General features: G+C 35.7%; 1 protein-coding gene across 1 annotated transcript in view; it reads left to right on the top strand.

The window, feature by feature from the left end:
- The window catches only part of FBN2 (fibrillin 2), a 276,012-nt gene that overhangs the window by 215,454 nt on the left and 38,111 nt on the right, over positions 1-22,447 (top strand). Inside the window, exons 35-46 of the mRNA XM_011942098.1 lie at positions 6,367-6,489; positions 7,084-7,206; positions 12,199-12,360; positions 13,047-13,115; positions 13,577-13,702; positions 14,860-14,985; positions 15,570-15,722; positions 17,778-17,846; positions 19,032-19,157; positions 19,344-19,469; positions 19,897-20,022; positions 21,863-21,979. Coding sequence (XP_011797488.1) covers positions 6,367-6,489; positions 7,084-7,206; positions 12,199-12,360; positions 13,047-13,115; positions 13,577-13,702; positions 14,860-14,985; positions 15,570-15,722; positions 17,778-17,846; positions 19,032-19,157; positions 19,344-19,469; positions 19,897-20,022; positions 21,863-21,979 — 1,446 coding nt within the window. The remainder of the gene's footprint in view (positions 1-6,366; positions 6,490-7,083; positions 7,207-12,198; positions 12,361-13,046; positions 13,116-13,576; positions 13,703-14,859; positions 14,986-15,569; positions 15,723-17,777; positions 17,847-19,031; positions 19,158-19,343; positions 19,470-19,896; positions 20,023-21,862; positions 21,980-22,447) is intronic.

Raw genomic sequence — 22,447 nt, 5'->3', positions numbered from 1 at the left:
TATGTAACAAACCTGCACGTTATGCACATGTACCCTAGAACTTAAAGTATAATAAAAAAAAAAAAGGAAAAAAAAGGAAAAGAAAAAAAACTCTATATTAAAAAAAAAAACAACAACAACAACTACTGCATGCAGACTGCTGCCTAGCTGACAGTGATTCTAAGTTGACATATATTGTAAGATGTGTCATGATTTCAGGCATGTTAAATATGAAAATAAATGTGGGATACAGTTTTGTAATTAGCCTATATATCTTATGGGAATAGTTTTTTCTATTCTTAATCATCGACTCTTCTATGTAAATCTTAATTTTTATGATAAATTAAGAAGGATGCGGATCAGAAATGCATTGGATCTGTAAGAATTTATAACCATTATTAAATCAGGTGTTTCTATCTATAAAAAAAAAAAGAAGAGCTCGAGAAGCAAGAGCAAACAAATTCAGTAGCTAGCAGAAGACAAGAAATCATCATTAAGAGCAGAACTGAGGAAGATAGGGACACAATAAACCCTTCAAAAAAAAATCAGTGAATCCAGGAGCTGTTTTTTGAAAAGATTAACAAAAGAGATAGACTGCTAGTGAGAAAAGAAGAGAGAGAAAAATAGACACAATAAAAAATGATAAAGGCGGAGATATCACCACTGATCACACAAATATAAACTACCATCAGAGAATACTAGAAACACCTCTATGCAAATAAAGTAGAAAATCTAGAAGAAATGGATAAATTCCTGGACACATACACCCTCCCAAGACTAAACCAGGAAGAGTTCGAATCCCTGAATAGACCAATAACAAGTTCTGAAATTGAGGCAATAATTAATAGCCTACCAAACGAAGGAAGTCCAGGAACAAGTAGATTCACAGCTGAATCCTACCAGAAGTACAAAGAGGAGCTGGTACCATTCCTTCTGAAACTGTTCCAAACAATAGAAAAAGAGGGACATCTCCCTAACTCATTTTATGAGGCCAGCATCATCCTGATACCAAACCTTGGAAGAGACACAACAAAAAAAGAAAATTTCAGGTCAATATCCCCGATGAACGTCGATGCAAAAATCCTCAATAAAATACTGGCAAACCAAATCCAGCAGCACGTCAAAGAGCTTATCCACCACAATTGAGTCAACTTCATCCCTGGGCTGCAAGGCTGGTTCAACATATGCAAATCAATAAATGTAATAATCCATCACATAAACAGAACCAATGACAAAAACCACACGATTATCTTAAAAGATGCGATAAGGCCTTCAATAAAACTAGGCCTTCGTTAAAATAGGCCCTTCAATAAAATTCAACACCCCTTCATGCTAAAAACTCTCAATAAACTAGGTATTGATGGAATGTATCTCAAAATAATAGCTATTTTTGACAAACCCACAGCCAATATCATACTGAATGGGCAAAGGCTGAAAGTGTTCCCTTTGAAAACTGGCACAAGACGAGGATGCCCTCTCTCACCACTCCTATTCAACATACTATTGGAAGTTCTGGCCAGGGCAGTCAGGCAAGAGAAAGAAATAAAGGGGATTCAAATAGGAAGAGAGGAAGTCAAACTGTATCTCTTTGCAGATGACATGATTGTATATTTAAAAAACCGCATCGTCTCAACCTAAAATCTCCTTAAGCTGATAAGCAATTTCAGCAGTCTCAGGATATAAAATCAATGTGCAAAAATCACAAACATTCCTATACAGCAATAATAGACAGAGAGCCAAATCATGAGTGAACTCCCATTCACAATTGCTACAAAGAGAATAAAATACCCAGGAATACAACTTACAAGGGATGTGAAGGGCCTCTTAGAAGAGAACTACAAACCACTACTCAAGGAAATAAGAGAGGACACAAAACAAATGGAAAAACATTCCATGCTCACGGATAGGAAAAATCAGTATCATGCAAATGGCCATACTGCCCTAAGTAATTTATAGATTCAATGCTGTCCCTATCAAGCTACCATTGACTGTCTTCACAGAATTAGGAAAAACTACCTTAAATTTCATATGGAACCAGAAAAGAGCCCGTATAGCAAAGACAATCCTAAGCAAAAAGAACAAAGCTGGAGCTATCCTGCCACCTGACTTCAACCTATCCTACAAGGCCACAGTAACCAAATCAGCATGGTACTTGTACCAAAACAGAGAGAGAGACCAATGGAACAGAACAGACCCCTCAGAAATAACACCACATATCTACAACCATCTGATCTTTGACAAACCTGACAAAAACAAACAGTGGAGAAAGGATTACCTATTTAAAAATGGTGTTGGGAAAACTGGCTATCCCTATGCAGAAGACTGAAACTGCACCCCTTTCTTACCCCTTATACAAAAATTAACTCAAGATGGATTAAAGACTTAAATGTAAGACCTAAAACCATAAAAACCCCAGAAGAAAACCTAGGCAATGCCATTCAGGACATAGGCATGGGCAAAGACTTCATGACTAAAACACCAAAAGCAATGGCAACAAAAGCCAAAATTGACAAATAGAATCTAATTAAACTAAAGAGCTTCTGTACAGCAAAAGAAACTGTCATCAGAGTGAACAGGCAACCTACAGAATGGAAGAAAATTTTTGCAATCTATTTGTCAGACCAAGGGCTAATATCCAGAATCTACAAGGAACTTAAACAAATTTACAAGAAAAAAACAACCCCATCAAAAAGTCAGTGAAGGGTATGAGCAGACAATTTTCAAAAGAAGAGATTTATGTGGCCAACAAACATAAGAAAAAAAGCTCATCATCACTGGTCATTAGAGAAATGCAAATCAAAAGCACAGTGAGATATCATCTCATGCCAGTTAGAATGACAATCATTAAAAAATAAGGAAACAACAGATGCTGGAGAGCATGTGGAGAAATGGGAACACTTTTACGTGTTGGTGGGAGTGTAAATTAGTTCAACCATATGGAAGACAGTGTAGCGATTCCTCCAGGATCTAGAACCAGAAATACCATTTGACCCAGCAATCCCATTACTGGGGATATTCCCAAAGGATTATAGATCATTCTGCTATAAAGATACATGCACACATATGTTTATTGCAGCACTGTTCATAATAGCAAAGACTGGGAACCAACCCAAATGACCATCAATGATAGACTGGATAAAGAAAATGTGGCACATATACACCATGGAATACTATGCAACCATAAAAATGGACGAGTTCATGTCCTTTGCAGGGACATGGATGAAGCTAGAAACCATCATTCTCAACAAACTAAGGAACAGAAAACCAAACACCGCATGTTCTCACTCATAAGTGGGAGTTGAACAATGAGAACACGTGGACACAGGGAGGGGAACGTCACACACTGGGGCCTGTCAGAGGGTGGGGATTAGGGGAGGGATAGCATTAGGAGAAATACCTAATGCAGATGACAGGTTGATGGGTGCAGCAAACCATCATGGCACGCGTCTACCTACGTAACAAACCTGCACATTCTGTACATGTATCCCAGAACTTAAAGTATAATAAAAAAAAAAAAAAAAGACAATTCATGAGCTAAACAGAAATATCCAATACCAAAAGACATTAGATCCATGCCCACAAAATTCTGAGGAAATGTGAAAAATATTATACTTAATTATAAAGATAATAAACATTTTCTTACCCATGAAACACGTCAGGTAGAAAACACCTGTGTTTTCATACAAGTCCCACCCTTCTTGGAAAAAGAATCATCAGCAGTGAAACGTAGCCAATCAAGAAACAAATGGGGCCGGGCGCGGTGGATAAAGCCTGTAATCCCAGCACTTTGGGAGGCCAAGGCGGGCGGATCACGAGGTCAGGAGATCGAGACCATCCTGGCTAACACGGTGAAACCCCATCTCTACTAAAAAATACAAAAAACTAGCCAGGCGAGGTGGCAGCGCCTCTAGTCCCAGCTACTCGGGAGACTGAGGCAGGAGAATGTGTGAACCCGGGAGGCGGAGCTTGCAGCGAGCTGAGATCCGGCCACTGCACTTCAGCCTGGGTGGCAGAGCGAGACTCCATCTCAAAAAAAAAAAAAGAAACAAATGGAGAAGTTGTAATAAAACCATTATTGATCCCTTTAAGTAAATAATTAGTACTAAACACTGTGGAAATTATGGTAAACTGCCATAGACATTGAAAAAGTGAGAATGATAAAAATAAGCAGTTGGAAGGATCTATGAGTGCTAATTTTCTTATAATTTATTGTATAGAATTCATTAATACTGTCTAAAAATTACATTTCAACTTTAGCATAAAACCAAAAAATTTTTAGCATTTTTTTTATTTTTTATTTTTTTTATTTTTTTTTTTGAGACGGAGTATCGCTCTTTTGCCCAGGCTGGAGTGCAGTGGCCGGATCTCGGCTCACTGCAAGCTCCGCCTCCCGGGTTCACGCCATTCTCCTGCCTCACTCTCCCGAGTAGCTGGGACTAGAAGCGCTGCCACCTCGCCCGGCTAGTTTTTTGTATTTTTTAGTAGAGATGGGGTTTCACCGTGTTAACCAGGATGGTCTCGATCTCCTGACCCCGTGATCCGCCCGTCTCGGCCTCCCAGAGTGCTGGGATTACAGGCTTGAGCCACTGCGCCCGGCCTCACTTTTTATTCTTAACGTTAGAAAAGTATTTTAAAACTGTTGAGATGATGGTAAATTTATCTGATGCATACAAATTGTTTTAGCTTCACTTTCTAAATATGTATATAAATGTCTGAAATGATCTTAAATGATTCTTTCTAGATGGAAACATTTTTGAGTAATTGTTTTGCTATTTTGTGTATGATTTGAATTTTTGAATATGTATCTATTTTACAAAGGAAAGACAGTAATCTTTTAAAATACCTTCTTTATACAACAATTACATTACTTAGGTGGAAGAAACTTCTAATAAAGTTCATTTAAAAGTAAAATAGATTGGGCATGGTGGACTGCACCTGTTTATACAGCACTTTGGAAGGCCAAGGAGGGAGGATCACTTTAGCCCAGGAGTTCGAGACCAACCTGGGCCACATAAGGAGACCCTGTCTCTACAGAAACTTTATAAACTAGCTTGGTGTGATTGTGTTTGCCTATAGTCCCAGCTACCTGGATATCTGAAGGGGGAGGATTGCTTGAGCGCAGGAGGTTGTGGCTGCAGTGAGCCATGATCGTGCCACTACTCCAGCCTGTGTGATAGAGCAAGAACCTGTCTGAAACAAACAAACAAGCACAAAAATGCACACTCAGAAGGCTGATAGTACAATTCCCTTTTTGAATATAAATTAACACAATTCAATTGTAATCTAGCTTAAAGAATTTTTAGTCATTTATATAAAGAGAATAACTTTCTTACCCCCAATACAATAAAAAATACCTTTGCACATGGTAAACTGTGAACATGATTGGAACCATACCTTAAATCTAAGATAGTTGAAACCAATATTTTAACTATAATAAATGACCAAAGAAGTCTTGTTTAGACTTATCAGATATAACTGTCTGATGACAGCAGTTTAGGATGACTTGTCTAGTCTAGCCTAAAATGACATGCCTGGTCTGCATTCTCTGAGTGTTAGGCAATTTTTATACAAAAATGTCCGTCCTCTTTTTGAGAGTGGAAATTCAGATTATTTCCACAGCTATACATACACATTGATTTTCACCTGAGTGAGGAGTGATAACTTCATATTTATTAACTTTGAGTCACAGCCTCATGGAAGACTATCATGAACTTTTCATAAATGAATTTTTAGTCCAATTCAATAGAGATATTTTAATGAAATTTTCTAGAATATGGGGTCAATGGACCATCTTACTAACATGAAATTAGGGAAGAAATTTCTTCTCTGTTTAAAACTACTTTATAATAACAGAGAAGATTGCAAAATAAAAAGGAAGTAAAAACTAAAGAGTTAGTTAATTATTTAATTAAATTTAATTAAATTAACAAAAAAGTTAATTTTAATATCTCCAATATTTAAAAATAATTATGTATTTGTTTTTTCATAATATAAAACATTTATCAACTATAAAATATCTGCTGTTTGCACTAATTAGTTAGAATCTTTGAATTTGCTTTTATCTTTTTTTACAATTTCATTTCTTTGACATGTTTATATTTAATTTTTGTATTTTTTGTGCTTTGAGCCAACTCTTCTTTATCATAATTCAAGTCATTTAAAATACTAGACACTCATTTTACCAAGAAAACAATATTTCTTTTATATCTTGGTTCCATAGGTGAACATTAGTTGCTTGCCCTTTGCACTTATCTACCTAGACAAAAAAAAAGCTTTACTGAATGAAAACATCTGAGGGGGTAGAAAAATGCACTAATGTTAGACATTACATTAAAATTTTAAAACGTCTTTGTAAATAAGAGATTACTATTTTTTTTAAATCTTCAGATATTGATGAATGCTCCTTCCAAAACATTTGTGTCTTTGGAACATGTAATAACCTGCCTGGAATGTTTCATTGTATCTGCGATGATGGTTATGAATTGGACAGAACTGGAGGGAACTGTACAGGTATGGTCAGTTATGGGCTAAGTTGTGTTCTGATTCATTGAAATGAATATTCTGTGCTAATCATAAAAATTCCTGAGATTTCTGCTTAGCTGATCTATGCATTAGGTTACACATTTTTCTGAAAAAGAAAATTATATTCAGATACGTTTATTTGTAGCTATGGAATTGATGCAATTTTATGTAGATAATATTAAATAGTTATCTATATAATTGTTAATATTAAATATCTGAAATGAAACTAGTAAAGTGTCTCTTTGTATATATGTTCATGTATACGTATTATATATACATGTATATTTGTGATTTTTGTTAAGCAAATAGTGACATAATTTTTTCTTCCTCAGAGTTGCAAATTTTAATTAATTACAATGTATTTTTCAAGGATACTAAATGCTGTCATAAATACTGTGTGCTTGATATGTGGAACCTGTTTTAGGTATATATCAAAATTTAAGATCTTTATTTTATTGTGTTGAATCTTTCTAGTGATCTTTAATCTACTAACTTTCAAAAATTCCACCAAATTCTTTGGAACAGCAATATTCCTAGAAAAAGTAAAAATGGTAACCTGGGCATTTTCAATGCTTCTCCTAGATATTGATGAGTGTGCAGATCCCATAAACTGTGTCAATGGCCTATGTGTCAACACGCCTGGTCGCTATGAGTGTAACTGCCCACCCGATTTTCAGTTGAACCCAACTGGTGTGGGTTGTGTTGGTAAGTAAAGCTATATGAAACAAATAGAATGATCAAGTTGAATATTCAGACTCTCTTGGTAATGAGCTGTGATGAATGTTTGCTACAGTTAACTTAAAAACAAAACATTATGTGGTCGCCTTTATTGTGTTTGTCTTCCAAATCAGCTCCACCTTCCTCCTCTCACAGACTTGATATCCAAGGCACAGAGAAGTGCAGTCATTTGTTCAAGGTCTCAGAGCTTGAAAATGGCAGAGCTAAGGCAGTAGCTGAGGTTGCCACCTGGCTCCTTGTCCCATGTTTGGTCAGGATAACCCAGAGTGGTGCTATAGCTCTTAGAATATCTATTTCTTCTGCCTACTGGAAGGGTCATATAGCGAAGTAAATGAAGTGATGAGAAGCAAGGAATTAGATAGATGGATTTATGAGCCAAACTATTGGAGCAGAAGTTGAGAGATGACAGGGAGGAGGAGGAGGCAGTAATGAAGGTTCGGAATCTGTGGTCAGCACCTCTGATCTTTAAAAAACAATTGTCCAGCTTTACTGTCTGCACTATTCCTGTGTTTTCCTAGAGAAGGAAATGGTCTGGAAAATTTTCTGGAAGTATACAAAAAAAGGGAGGAGTGGAGAATTCCTTGCTTGAGTAGAAATCTGCCTACTGTCCTCAGTGTCAGTTTTTGGGCCTGTAGCAAATGGGAGGAATATTTGCTGCTGTGATTTATACCCACCTTATATACTGTTTTCAAGTTTTAGAGAATAATTTTAATTATCATTTATGGCTACTCCAAGTTCTGTGTTTTCCATTCAAAATAATTCATTTGGTAAAGATTGAGCGCCTTCTGTCTATGGGCTAGAGTTGCAACAGTGAACAGAACAAGCACATTCTCTGCTTTTGTGTTTACATTCTACAGTCAGGGAGATAAATAAAAGCAAGAACAAACAGAATTGGCACTGGAGGTGGTTGGAGGAGAACTGTCATGTTATATTAGGAATGGGGGAGTCAGAGCCTTTAAGGAGGGGGCAAGCCAACTGGACCTCTGAGGGAAGCCTCCAGTTAAAAGGAGCAGGCAGTGCAAAGGGCCTGTGGTAGGAGAAGACTGTGCATTAGAGACACAGCACAAGGCTGTGCGCAGCAAGAGAGGAGTGAGTGGAGGGGTCAGGGATGAGGAGAGGAATCAGAGGAGCAGTCACCCAGTTCACAAAGTGATTCTCAACCCAGGCTGCATAGTAAACTCCATTGATAACCTGGAAAATACATCGATGCCTGCTACACCCCCAGAAATCCTGACTCACTGGGGCCTCAATGTTTCTTAAAAACTTCCTTGAAACAAAGACTGTGAATAGGCAGCTCATAAAAGAGAATAGTCTAAATGTTAACAAATGTAAGCAAACAAATGACCCAAATCATTAGGAATAAGAAATCCAATTAAAACAATTATATAAATACCACTTTACACCTCATATACTGGCAAATATTAGGAAACTTGGATAATGTGAAGTATTGATGGGGACATGGGCCTTGAGGAGCATCCTGTTCTGCTGGTAGAAGTGTAGACCAGGGCAGCCCCGCAGAGAATATACTTGCACAACAGTACACCGATTAACTGTCAATGTATAATCAATGTTAGTTTTTGAGTTTCTTTTTGGAGCAATTCTATTTGTATGGATTGACACTTTATTGCTTTCATTCATTCTTAGTTCCAAAAAACAAAGACTCATTCTATCTCAGAAGTGCCATAGGAGTCTATTGGACCCTTTCCTAAGTCTGAAACATTATAAAATGTTAAGAGATCTTGTTTTTCCTTTGTCTTGAAACATTTTGACATTTTATCATCCTAGCTGTTATTTTTATCATTGTTCACCATTATGTCCAATGGATACAACGAACAGAATAAAATAATAATAAGTGGAAAATTATGGCATCACCTAGAAGGAACATGCATTAGTGAAATAAAATGTCACTGTTGCATCATCCTTCAGTTTCCTTATTATATTGCCCTAAGGATTACATCATTTTCTCAAGAAAGTACAAGAGAAGACTGGAGACACCTTACTTGAAATCTTCTTTTAGCATTTATTGAACACAGTTGAGAATTTAGAAGTCTTTACTTTCTGGCCATAATTTTTGGCAAAAAGAAAAAAATGACAGTGGAAAATATTTCACAGTTGTTAGTTGAGTCAGGTGACTAGAGAGAGACAGAGAGCAGCTCTTTTGTCTAGATTCTAAAGGTGAAGGTGAAATGAATCATCTAAGCACAATCCCCGACTAAGTGCCTTCAGAGACGAATATCCTAGGTGAATTTTTTCAAACTTCAGAATCGACAAGTGAATGGACAGTGTATTTCTGTAGACAAAGGAAATGAAGTATTCTCATCCACTTAGTCAAGAAAAAGAACTTCAACCCACAGTATTTGGTAACAAGAACCTGAACCATTCCAGGTTCGTGGATTCTTTCATATTTTCATGATGTTTCTGTACCAAAATTCAATTGATATGATTCATAAGCAGACAAAGATAAAGGCAGGTATGTATAAAAGGTTATTGGAAGGAAATATATGATGTAGAAATGCAGTCACTAGATTGATTATTTTAATTGGTGTTGATAAATCTAAAAATGAAAACATTTTCTATTTGGTAGCCTTTAAAGAAGACGGCTGTCCTCTCATCAACAAAATCATGAACTGTTAATGTTTTCAAAAATTCCTTTGGCTATTGCATTTTTATGAAGCAAGAACAAGAATAACCAGAAATAATGATAAGCTAGAACCTATTAGAGATGTGTTTGAAACCTGGAATCGGTTTTTACAAAATGGATATATTCCAAGTTCATGAATGACAGTTGATAAGCAATTAGTTGCATTCAGAAGATCATTTTGAGTAGAATATCTTCAAAACCAAGAAAATACAGATTAAAAAGTTGAGTTAGCTATGATTAAATTCTTATTAATATTGCTAATAAAGTTTTCAACATTTTTCTTCTGTATATTAGTTTTTACAATATACCTTTCTTCTGTAAATGGTTTTTTAAAATTACTTAAAAATAGTAAAAATTAAAGGGTTCATTGGATGTAGTTGGTAAATGATGACTATTTTTCCTGACTGAAGGCTAAGTATAGGCAAACCCTGTAAATCAACAATTCCTTTCGTGGCTCTACGTGCCAATGGCATTAACTCACATGCCCATACAGAGACACATATATGATGTTCATTGCAGCATTCTTTGTGGTGGTAGGGTTTTAGAAACCATTTTTGGAGAGGAGGGGTTTTTTTTAAAGGCAATTATGCACCACGAAGCTGACAGACTGGAGGTTCACAGAACAAGCATGACTAGAAAAGTTATAAAAATGAAATGAGATATATGACAAAAGACATTTGTGTAAATTTTAAATGAACACATTAAAACAAAGATATTTATTTTGCAGGAGTACATGTACAAAGTAGTAATGTTAAATACATTTGGATGATCTGGCAGGGAAGGAGAATGGGAATGAAGAATAGGGATAAAAGAGAAAGGGAGGGGGTGGAGAGAGAAAGAAAGGTGAATAAATGAGGAATAAATAAACCTAATTAGGCCAGGCGCAGTGGCTCATGCCTGTTACTCCAGCACTTCGGGAGGCTGAGGCAGGCAGATCACAAGGTCAAAAGATCAAGACCATTCTGGCCAACATGGGGAAATCCCGTCTCTACTAAAAATACAAAAATTAACTGGACGTGGTGGCGGGCACCTGTAGTCCCAGCTACTCGGGAGGCTGAGGCAGGAGAATCACTTGAACCCGGGAGGCAGAGGTTGCAGTGAGCCGAGATCGTTCCACTGCAATCCAGCTTGGCAACAGAGCAAGACTCCGTCCCCAATAAATAAATAAATAAATAAATAAATAAATAAATAAATAAATAAAAATAAACCTAATTAGAAGGGGGACCATGAGAATCTTGCTGCATCTGAGATTCAGCAACAAAAACAAAATGCAAAATCAGAGAAAAAATAAAGGAAAATTCGTTTTTTTAAAAAGCCCAAATGATTCTAACGTGCAGCCAGGGATGAAAATTACTCTGTAGACTGTTAAGAACTCTAGATTTTATTCTGGTTGAGAAGAGAAGCTATTGGAGGTTGCTGACCTAAGGTAATGCTATTGAAGGGTCACTCTGGCTTACAGAAGGAAAAGTAGACCATAGTTTAGTCAAGAATGGAAGTTGAGAAAAGAGTTAGAAAACTATTACATTAAACTAGGTAAAGGGATAATGACGGTGGCTGGAAAAGATAGTAGTGATAGAGGCAGTGGTAAGTAGACAAATTCCAGATATTTTTGTTTGTTTGTTTTTTGTAGCAGATTTTGTACATGGAGGAAAGAGCATCGACAATTTGATATTAGATGTGTTAACTTTGAAATAACTATTAGATGTTTAAGAGAAGAAATGAAATAGGCAGTTGGCAGAAGGGTCTAGAGTTCACGGGAGAGATAAGATACAGAACCATAAATCTGAGAGTTCTCAGCAAAAAAGTAATATTTAAACCCATAGACTCAATGGAGTGATCTGGATGATAACTGTAGAGATAAAGAAAAGCCTTAGATTAGTTGATCCCTTAAATATCTTCTCTAAGTTTGTTCCAGGCTATCTTTTCCAAAATCTGCAAAGTTAACTATGCAAGTTGAAACTAAACCATTGGATAAACTCATGATATAGATTAATTATACAAAAAATGTGTTGTATTCATATTATTGGAGGTCCAGTATGTCCCAAATGAGAAATGTCTTACTATCTTGTCCATTCCATGAGTATAGGAAAATATGGTCTGTGAGGATTTCTAAACATAGGAAAGTCTGCCGTAATTGGCTTGCTCTGACTCAATCTCGAAAAAACTTAAAGCAGGCGATTGCTTGGTAGTAAGGATTAAAAGGAGCCTTTCATGTTAATGTACAAAATTTGAATTTCATCCTTTGAGTGACTTTTCCCTAAAATGGAGTCCTTACTATGTAAGCACTGGCAAGTGTAAGCTCCTTTGTTGCTCTACAGACAACCGTGTGGGCAACTGCTACCTGAAGTTTGGACCTCGAGGAGATGGGAGTCTGTCTTGCAACACCGAGATCGGGGTGGGCGTCAGTCGCTCTTCATGCTGCTGCTCTCTGGGAAAGGCCTGGGGAAACCCCTGTGAGACATGCCCCCCTGTCAATAGCAGTAAGTACAAAGCTGAAGAAGAGGAGGAAAACCACCTGGTGTCTAAAGATTCGTTGCAATTTTATTCCTGAGCTGGGAGTGAGGAGTGTTTAGTGAGGACAAAACAAAAAAATTGAATTTGGACTACTTTCAGTGATCACACTGAAACCAGCCAAGAGTGTTAAAGGATTTGAATTCCTCTCTTCCTATGTTTTATCATGATATGTTTAAAAAATAATTTTTAACCGTAATCATGTATGAATAGTACTAATATGAAATCTCCATGATATCACAGATAAAACATATTCCTGATTCTTCTCAAAGGTTATTTAGTTCAGCTTCTTAGGTGTGTTGTATTCCTGAAGTCAATTATAGAATGCCTTAAATTGAAACATCTGTTCTGATATGAACATGAACCAAAACCTGTATTCTCTAAACTTAATTTACTAGCTAAAAGAACTGCAAGGGAATTTTTTTCTTTAATTGAAAACAAATGGTTCATGTTATTCTACTGCGTATGTGATTAATAAAGTATGATCTTTTATGTAAAATATGTAACTTTAAATGTATATGAAAGTGCACTAAGAAAAATTTGGATACATCCCTTAGGATGAGTATATTGAGCCTGTCATTTGCTGAATGCTTGCTCGTTGTCTCAGCCACTTGGACATGGGTATCAAACCTCTTATTTTTCTATTGTTTTGTAGCGGAATATTACACCCTGTGTCCCGGAGGTGAAGGCTTCAGACCTAACCCCATCACTATCATTTTAGAAGGTGAGCTAATCCCACTGTCACCCAGATTTAAACAAGGTCAAGAGTTAATTTTAGAGAAAAGCTGGTGGAAAAGTTAGGGCAGAGCAGTCCCAGCAAGAGAATTTAGTAAAATTACAGATGGACTTTAATTACTAAAATGTTAAACAACCACTTTTATCAAGCAGTAATGATCCATCGCAGTGATTTGATGTCTGACTGTTCTGCAGAGAAACTCTTTCCCATTGTCCCCTACCTTGAATAATCCCCAACTTATTTTATTCATTTTCTCAGATAATGGTAAAAGTTCCATGACAAAGCCAAGAAGATACTTGAGCAGAAGAAACTTGCCATCTAAACGTGCTTTCATTTGGAAGCATAGGAGTCTGCTGATTCTTACAAGATCACAGTTTTGAAAGATCTAATACTAACCCTTATCCTTCTTGAAGGTGTTTGTTTTAAGTGCACTGTCTCCCCTTTTGCAGACATTGACGAATGCCAGGAGTTACCAGGTCTCTGCCAGGGTGGAAACTGCATCAACACTTTTGGGAGCTTCCAGTGTGAGTGCCCACAAGGCTACTACCTCAGCGAGGAAACTCGCATCTGTGAAGGTGAGATGAATTTGATGCCTAAAATGCTCAGTGCTGTTCCAAATAAAATGGCTGCTGAGGCCTGGGGGGAAAGGCCCATCCTCAAATTCTACAAAAGGCTAAATTAAGACTGGTTCATAGCTGTCTTCTTTTCATATCAATGTGGCTAAGTTGTATGATGATAGACAAATTAATTTACAGCTCATTGCCGTAATTCACTGTATTTTTCTAGGAGACTTGATTAAATATAAGTTGGGAAAATGGGGTAGTGTGAAAACCTACAATATTAAGTAAGTTATTAGTGAAAATATTGATAAGCCTTACATTTTACATAGGAAAAATTGGTAAGCTTCAATGTGACCATTAATTTAATATTGATGAGTAATTTTTAAAGGTTGGACTATATGGTATGAAGAAGTTCAAAGGTTATGCAGCTGCCATTCTTGCTTTTGTCCCCTCACTTTATCACGTGGTATTTCAATTGTTTTAGGGGCCTGTCTCACCACTAAACTGGGGGCTTCTGGAGGCATGGTCCACATCTTACTCATCATTACAACTACAAGTTCTAGCTTACAGTAGAATCTCAATATTTAATTGTGAAATGAATGAATCCTTCTAACTGAATATTAAGCATGTAACGTAATTATTTCCATTGTAACTTTTCTTTTGGAACACATTTGATAAATGCATCTGGAAGAAATAGGATATAATAAGGAGAACAACCAGCAGCTGTACTGCTTTAAGAATCTCTGAATTGTTACTAATTTGAAAGAAGCTACAAAGACAAAGGCTTTCCCAACCTGCATTCACTTTAAAGTTGGCATTAAAACTTAGCCTAAGTGACATGGGACGAAAACAGGCTTTAAAGAAATTCCAATTGAAGAATGTGAATTACAATTAATATATATATATATATATTTGCGCCAAGGAAATTATTTTTTGCCACTTTAGAATAATTTCTTTTGATGCTTTATATTTTTTAATATGGGGATTTTTTTTCTTTTGAAGAAATCTGTATCTGTGTTATATAAATGCGTATTTGGCATATTTTCTTTATTTCTAAATTTTACGCAAATAGGGATTTAGAGAATCACTTATGCTTTGTTCAGTCATCTACGTAATAAAAATTCATTGAAAAAATATATTTATTAATTAATGGATATTCTTGCCTACTCTAGATATTGATGAATGTTTTGCACATCCTGGTGTGTGTGGGCCTGGAACCTGCTATAACACCCTGGGAAATTACACCTGCATTTGCCCACCTGAGTACATGCAGGTCAATGGAGGCCACAACTGCATGGGTAGGTAAAGAACTCTGAGATTAATTAGAGCACAGTTGTCGACCTCCCACCTAAAGCACTTATGTCTCAGAACTATTGTTCAGGAAGTTTGAAAGTTAAATCTTCATGAATTGAGATATTTCAGAATCTTGTAAGCTGCTGGCTTAGTATCGAGTTTTTGACCTTTGGATATACATTTACGTTTTTAAAAGCTTGAGTCTAATGTAGAAAATTTCCTCAAATGTTATATATTCATAAATTTGTCATCTCCATTCATATAGTGTGAACATTAATATACAAATAAAATAACATTTAAATTGTAATGCTTAATTTTTTTAATTAAATAAACGATTTTGAGAGAAAAACAAATATATATTAACATTGTCTCCAAAGAAAATTATAAGTGAAATCCTTTAAGGATGAAGGAGTGATGTTAATCTAAAAATGATTTATGTTTAAAGACTTACTTTAAGATAACTTCAAATGACTGAGAAGGTTTTCAGAGCTGTGTTCATCAGGAAAGCTTGATGTCTCCTGCAGTGCAGGCTTCATTATAAACTTCTCGTGGATACAAATGGCTAGCTTGTTTGTTTTTCTTTATGTAGACATGAGAAAAAGCTTTTGCTACCGAAGCTATAATGGAACGACTTGTGAGAATGAGTTGCCTTTCAATGTGACAAAAAGGATGTGCTGCTGCACATACAACGTGGGCAAAGCCTGGAACAAACCTTGTGAACCATGCCCAACTCCAGGAACAGGTAAGCACTTGCCTCGTGCTTCCGCTGACTGCCGTGTCAGTGATAACAAGCATACATGTAACAATATAGTCAAAGTCAATACGTGCTAAAACTAGAGATGCTCAGTTCCGAAAATATTCAAGAGCATCATATGGCTCTATTTCCCAAGTGGCCCTCTTTGAGATTCACACACTAACTTCTGAGACATTATGTTGAATAGGCTTGTGAATCCTGAAAATAAGATCCATTACTGAAGAGTTAGAGTTTATAGCATTAGTCCATTTAAACTCGGTATCTTAAACTATGCTTGTCAATTATTGATTTATTCATCAAACAAATATTTCTTGAGCAAGTACTGTATGCCACTGTGCTAGATATGGAAGGTGTAATATTTGGAAAAAAACTAAATTCAAAAAGTTCGTTTTTTTTAGTTCAGTCATGGAAAATATGCAAAAAGTGTTTTTATGAGCAAATTTTACATAAAAGCAACCCATTGTTAAAATGTGCCTTTACATCTTCTTCCTCAGACATCAGTGAAATTTTTAGGCAAAAAATAGAGCTTGTCTTTACTTGGTCATGTTTTTTACACAAGACAGATTCTTGTAAAAGAAATAGTGAAAGATAATAGAGATAAGACCAAAAATGCTTGTCTTAAAATTACTGTCCATCAGGTTCTCTTTTATGACCTGTAGAATGGCAACTTTTAATAACTATAGATACTAAGAGTTGAACCAGTAGGCCAAATAAGAAACGGTGATTATATATTTGTTACCAAATATTACTTAGGGTATTTGTATTTAAATGTTTCATTTAATGTGTTGATGAAATGAAATTAAGGAGAGAAATGGTGAAAAGCAACACATAGACCTTTTTCAGTGACTCGAATTCACTGGTCAAATGGATTTTCTTAGCCTTATCTTGCCATTATTATGTTCCATACAATTAAATAGAAACATTCCTACAATTCTCAACTTTAAAACTCCATAGTTACAAATTGAAGATCATTGATTTGGGGAATTTAAATGGCACTTTCTTTGTGAGAAGAAGCGAAAGCTTAGATTTGAGAGACAGGTCTGTATTTAAATCAAAACTCTTAGGATACTTATTGTAGAACCTTCTGCAGAGTATTTATCCTTTCTGAAACTAATTTCTCATGTATAAAATAGGAATAATAAATAATTACAGCGACTAATTCATATGGTTGCAGTGACAATTAGGGAGATTATACATATAAATTACAATTTGTACGTTGCCAGACAATTGGAAACCATTAAATTGAGCATCTATTGTCTTTCTCCCTGTTCTCAATACTCAGTATATATTGGTGGATGAAATATACAGCATCCCTGACCCAGTAGCACTTGGAATATAGTATGCAGTTCAAGTTTTACCTAATACTGGTTTCAGGAGTTTTACTCACTTGTATAGCATTGAGTGTCAGAAGCATTTTTCATCTTACAGATTATAATTCTTTTAAATTTCCATTGATTTGGTGAATTATGTGTGAGAATACCTCTTATAGTCCCTATTTTATTTCATAATGCATTGTTTTCGATTATTCGAATTTCACATTCCAACCAGTAGACACAGTAAAAAAAAAAAAAAAAAAAAAAATTCGTATCTCATTCATTATTCATTGTTTACCTATTTCCCCGCTACAACATTATTTTTGCATGTCTATACCTTTGTGCAATCCATAATTCCTTTTTCAATTTGTACTTCTCTTTCTTTAATCTTTATATATTGGATGTTTTTTAAAGCTCTGCGTATCAAAAGAAAAAGAGCATTTAAATATCTAAATAAACATTTTGAATCTTATAATGATTTACTTGCCTTCAGATATCAGAGCAGTAAAAAGTTAATGATAGTAATAGAAATAACAATGATAATAAAGGTAAAGAATGCCTAGATCCACTCCTAGTAGAAGCTAGCATTGCTATCAAATAAATATAATTGAAATCAAAATGTCTGATTGTGAATAATGTAAAATATATTTGTTTGTGAAAGTAATACAAACTGTTGTTTTGAAGGAATTTGAGAAATTTAAGAGTGCGTTGCTTTGTTTATATTTTAAAGCTGACTTTAAAACCATATGTGGAAATATTCCTGGATTCACCTTTGACATTCACACAGGAAAAGCTGTTGGTGAGTTTTTCCAGATTATGTTTGTTTTAATACATACGTGTAGCATTCTATAAAAATCTATGTTTTTAAAGTTCAAGAGTACTGCAAAACATAATAATCTGTATTCCAATCTAATGTAGTTAGATAAGAGAGAAATAACAGGCTTACAGACTCTAACCAAGTATTAATAATGATACTCCATCAGCGTAGTCTGGTGATTGGGTTATGGTAGTTATGTGACTATCTGAATATTTGCCACATCCACCATGCTAAAGCTTCAGTTGTCTTTGTCATGCACTTTGTATTACATGACTCTAAATAATCTACCTTATTTTAACCTTCAGTTGCTATTTTTTTAAGTACATTTTTAAATTTTTGGTGTATTTTTGCAGTTTCCCTTTTTACTGGTCTAAATATGAATTTGCAGACTCATTTTTCATATTAATTAATTCCTTCTAAATTTACATTGTGTTGCTTACTCTAGTTTCCTTCCTCAAAGATTCGGTAAGCAATATCTTTTTTTTTTTTTTTTCTGAGATGAAGTTTTGCTCTTATTGCCCAGGCTGGAGTGCAATGGCGCAATCTCGGCTCACTGTAACCTCCGTCTGCTAGGTTCAAGTGATTCTCCTGCCTCAGCCTCCCGAGTCGCTGGGATTACAGGCACCCACTACCACACCCAGCTAAGTTTTTGTATTTTTAGTAGAGACAGGGGTTTCACCATGTTGGTCAAGCTGGTCTCAAACTCCTGACCTCGTGATCCGCCCGCCTCAGCCTCCAAAAGTGCTGGGATTACTGGTGTGAGCCACCACGCCCGGCCTAAGCAATATAATTTTAAGTCTCCATTATGAATACATGATAAAACAAAATACATGCAATGATGAAAACATAGCTTTTTAAACAAATGAGTGGCAGCAGTTAGGGTAACCTGAAGAAGAGGTTTGATTGCCTAGGAAGTTCATTTGCTATATTGACTCTGAAATTACTTGGTATATTTTATCAACTACTTACATTATTTCCATCACTGTTTCTGTTTTCCGGTATATATGTTTTTATAAACCAAAAAAATTATCTATGCCAGTATATAATTGATTTTTGTGACACTGAATATTTGTTCTCATCCCAGGGTACATGTACCATTATTCAAGGCTATATGGTAAGTACATTAAGCAGAACAACATATATTTGACCAAATCTGTTCCATTTCAGACATTGATGAATGTAAAGAGATTCCAGGCATTTGTGCAAATGGTGTGTGCATTAACCAGATTGGCAGTTTCCGCTGTGAATGTCCTACAGGATTCAGTTACAATGACCTCCTGTTGGTTTGCGAAGGTAATCTGAATAATGTATGTCCTTTATCCAGTATAATTTGGTATACATAAATAGCATTTAGATGGTTTCTGATTTTCACTATTTCTTCTGCAATTTTTTAAGAATTGGTCATCAAAGTGTGACGTGAATGTAACGCTAATACAATAATAAAAAGGACTCCTTAAAATGGAACTGTTGCTCTTTCAGATATAGACGAGTGCAGCAATGGTGATAATCTCTGTCAGCGGAATGCAGACTGCATCAATAGTCCTGGTAGTTACCGCTGTGAATGTGCCGCGGGTTTCAAACTTTCACCCAATGGGGCCTGTGTAGGTAAGAAAGAGGCTGACTCATTCTTTGGCACTGAGCACAAGATTCCTTAGATTTCCTATCAAAAAATACTTCAAGAATAATTTCAGAAAGATTTTCTCACTTAATCTGTTCATTTATAGTGAACCTATTTCACCGTATCTTTTATTTTGTTAAGAAAATAGGTCTCTTCAATGGATTTCCCCAGGATTGGACCTAAAACCAAATAATATCCTTGAGATACCAAAAAAAACATAAATAATTGCATGATTTAAAACGAGGGTTGGATAAGTTAAAGCCTTGCTCATTTCGATTCAGCTATTGTTATGGTTCATTTTCAGCCTGTCTGTAATAATTAATAGCAGGTTAGAGAAACACAACTGTGAAAAATGAAGAAATCTTAATAAAAATCAGATACATGTAATGTGTTTTGTTTGTTTGTTTGTTTTAGATCGCAACGAATGTTTAGAAATTCCTAACGTTTGCAGTCATGGCTTGTGTGTTGATCTGCAAGGAAGTTACCAGTGCATCTGCCACAATGGCTTTAAGGCTTCTCAGGACCAGACCATGTGCATGGGTAAGAAGGACATGTGGCTCCAGGGAGTGAAGTGGGGCTGGGACTCCAGAACAGATCACAGTTCCATCAAGTGCCATGAGTAACTACTATGTGTCTGTCAGAAACAATCTTGCAGAAAATTAACTAGGTCAAACTGTTTAAGTCTTGATTCAGTATAAAATTTGCAAACAGGGACATACTGCAATCTGTTCTTCAGTTCAGTGATTCACAGCTTTTTCTCCAGAAGATGTTCACATGGCTTGACATGCACTCTGAGTCACTTGGGCTTGTGTGGAACTTACCATGGCACCCGCTGCCCTTTACCTTCATGTTTCTCCTCAAGACACCATTTTGGAATGCAAGAGAGTAGTAAGAGTGACAGCATTAAACTTAATAAATTTATACACATATGCACATACTTTTTAAAAACAAATTGTTGAATACCTGGGATTTATGTACATATTTTCTGTTTTATCTCTTAAAAATCACTTTAGGAGCAAATATAGCCAAACTCTTCAAAAATACCGAGTAGCTAATGTAATGGGTAATCAAGTGATAATAGTGCTTAGTGAGTTCTTGCTGAGCTGATGATTAATAAGTTTTCAAAGACAGATGGGCTGGATGCCATGAAGCTGGGACTGAGTATAACTCCTTAAGTCTGATGTCAGCCATTGGCTCTGCCTCTGCTGAAGAGTTTTCTTTCTGTGCTTTGCACTTGAAGGGGGAAAATCAAATTTAAAACTTGGCTACTTAGAATTAGCATGTTCTCAGTGTAGAAAAGGCTAGGGCTGTTCAGCTACTCTTTTGATATTCAAGATATTATCAATGTGAATATTAAAATCAGATTTCAGTACCACAGGACTGGTTTCCTTCATGACACATTCATATGACAGAGAATACCTGGAGTGTGTCTCCAGGTTCATCCATTGTCTCCTAAGAGTCCTCCCTTTGGACTTCTCCCATAATGGCAGGGAAAATTCTCCAGGTGATGCATATACAAAGGAATGTACAGGATCTGGTCTTATTTGCATGAACTCCCTAAGAATGCTTGCTTATACATGCTTCTTCCCATACTCCCAGAGAGAGTATGGTTTACCAAAAAAAAAAAAAAAAATGTGAGATTTATGATTCAGAAATTCATATGGGGAAGATCTGTATACTCGTAACAATTCTTCTATGATAAAAACTAGTCGGATTCTTCAGTAAGACCTCCCTTATACAGACCTTCCTTCCTAAAGAATAATACCAACCCCCACCCTTTTTTTGGTGTAGTAGAGTTTCAGCAGACTGGAATTCATAATTGGGGAGTCTGCTGTCTCATATGACAGATGACCTTTCTAAGTATTTTCTTAATTCAGTTTTTTGGAAGGCTAATAGTGAAATCTAATAAAATTCAATTTGGATTTCATTACTTCATACAATTAAGTAAACTGAAGTTTATCTTTGTTTTCCTGGTCAAATTAAGGGATTTAAATTTCTGGGTAAGTGTTTATAATGCCTTTTATAATGAAACAAATTGTTTCAATATTTTAGAAGATCAGTTTTATTTACAATTATTAAGCAGACCTGCTCATTAATACATCTCTGCTAGGGAGATGCTCTCTCCTAGGCTATGTCTGAGTATTATCTGACACAGTCAGTACCTGTTAAACTGTATTATTTTCTTATAATTTTATAATTTTGATTTCTTGTAATTTTGATTTTTCCCTGTCTCATACTCATTTTCCTCAAGGAGATATGAGTTCCTAGTACTGAATTAGGAAAATCTAAGTAATTCCATAGTTTAAACATATAAAAGAGTTAATAGCCTATTTTTTTTCCAGTTACAATTTTAGTTTTTTGAGCCAATATTTCTCTGTAGATGTTGATGAGTGCGAGCGGCATCCATGTGGAAATGGAACTTGTAAAAACACCGTTGGATCCTATAACTGTCTGTGCTACCCAGGGTTTGAACTCACTCATAATAATGATTGCTTGGGTAAGTACTTCATTCAGTCCTTTATTGCTTCTATTTCATTTCCACACAGTGTGCTGAAATAAAAAACAAAACTAAAAACCAAAAAAAAATTATATTACTAAAATTGCAAATATGTGCCAAAAGATACATAATATCATTGACTGGTTTCTAGTTAACTGATACCACAGTATTGGCCTAAATTGTCACAAGACAATATACTCTTGAACCCTTTTGTCAACCAACCAATCAATTCAGGAAAAAAGGTCATTCAGATCACAGTAAACATATTGGGACTGATTTATGGTTTGGGGTATTTGTATTCCCTTAATGAGATCAAAAATAGACCATTGTCTCAATGTTATTATAAGTATTTCATTTAAATCCATTCTGGATTATTTACATTCAAGTACCAGTAGCCTCCTACTTCCACTTGTCATGGCTTGACATTTCATTTTCCATCAGCTTTTGAAGCCAAGATGCCTTCCCCGC

This window comes from Colobus angolensis, unplaced genomic scaffold, assembly GCF_000951035.1.
Source record: "Colobus angolensis palliatus isolate OR3802 unplaced genomic scaffold, Cang.pa_1.0 Scaffold206, whole genome shotgun sequence".
Taxonomy (NCBI): Eukaryota; Metazoa; Chordata; class Mammalia; order Primates; family Cercopithecidae; genus Colobus; species Colobus angolensis.
This window is presented reverse-complemented; position numbering and strand designations above follow the sequence as displayed.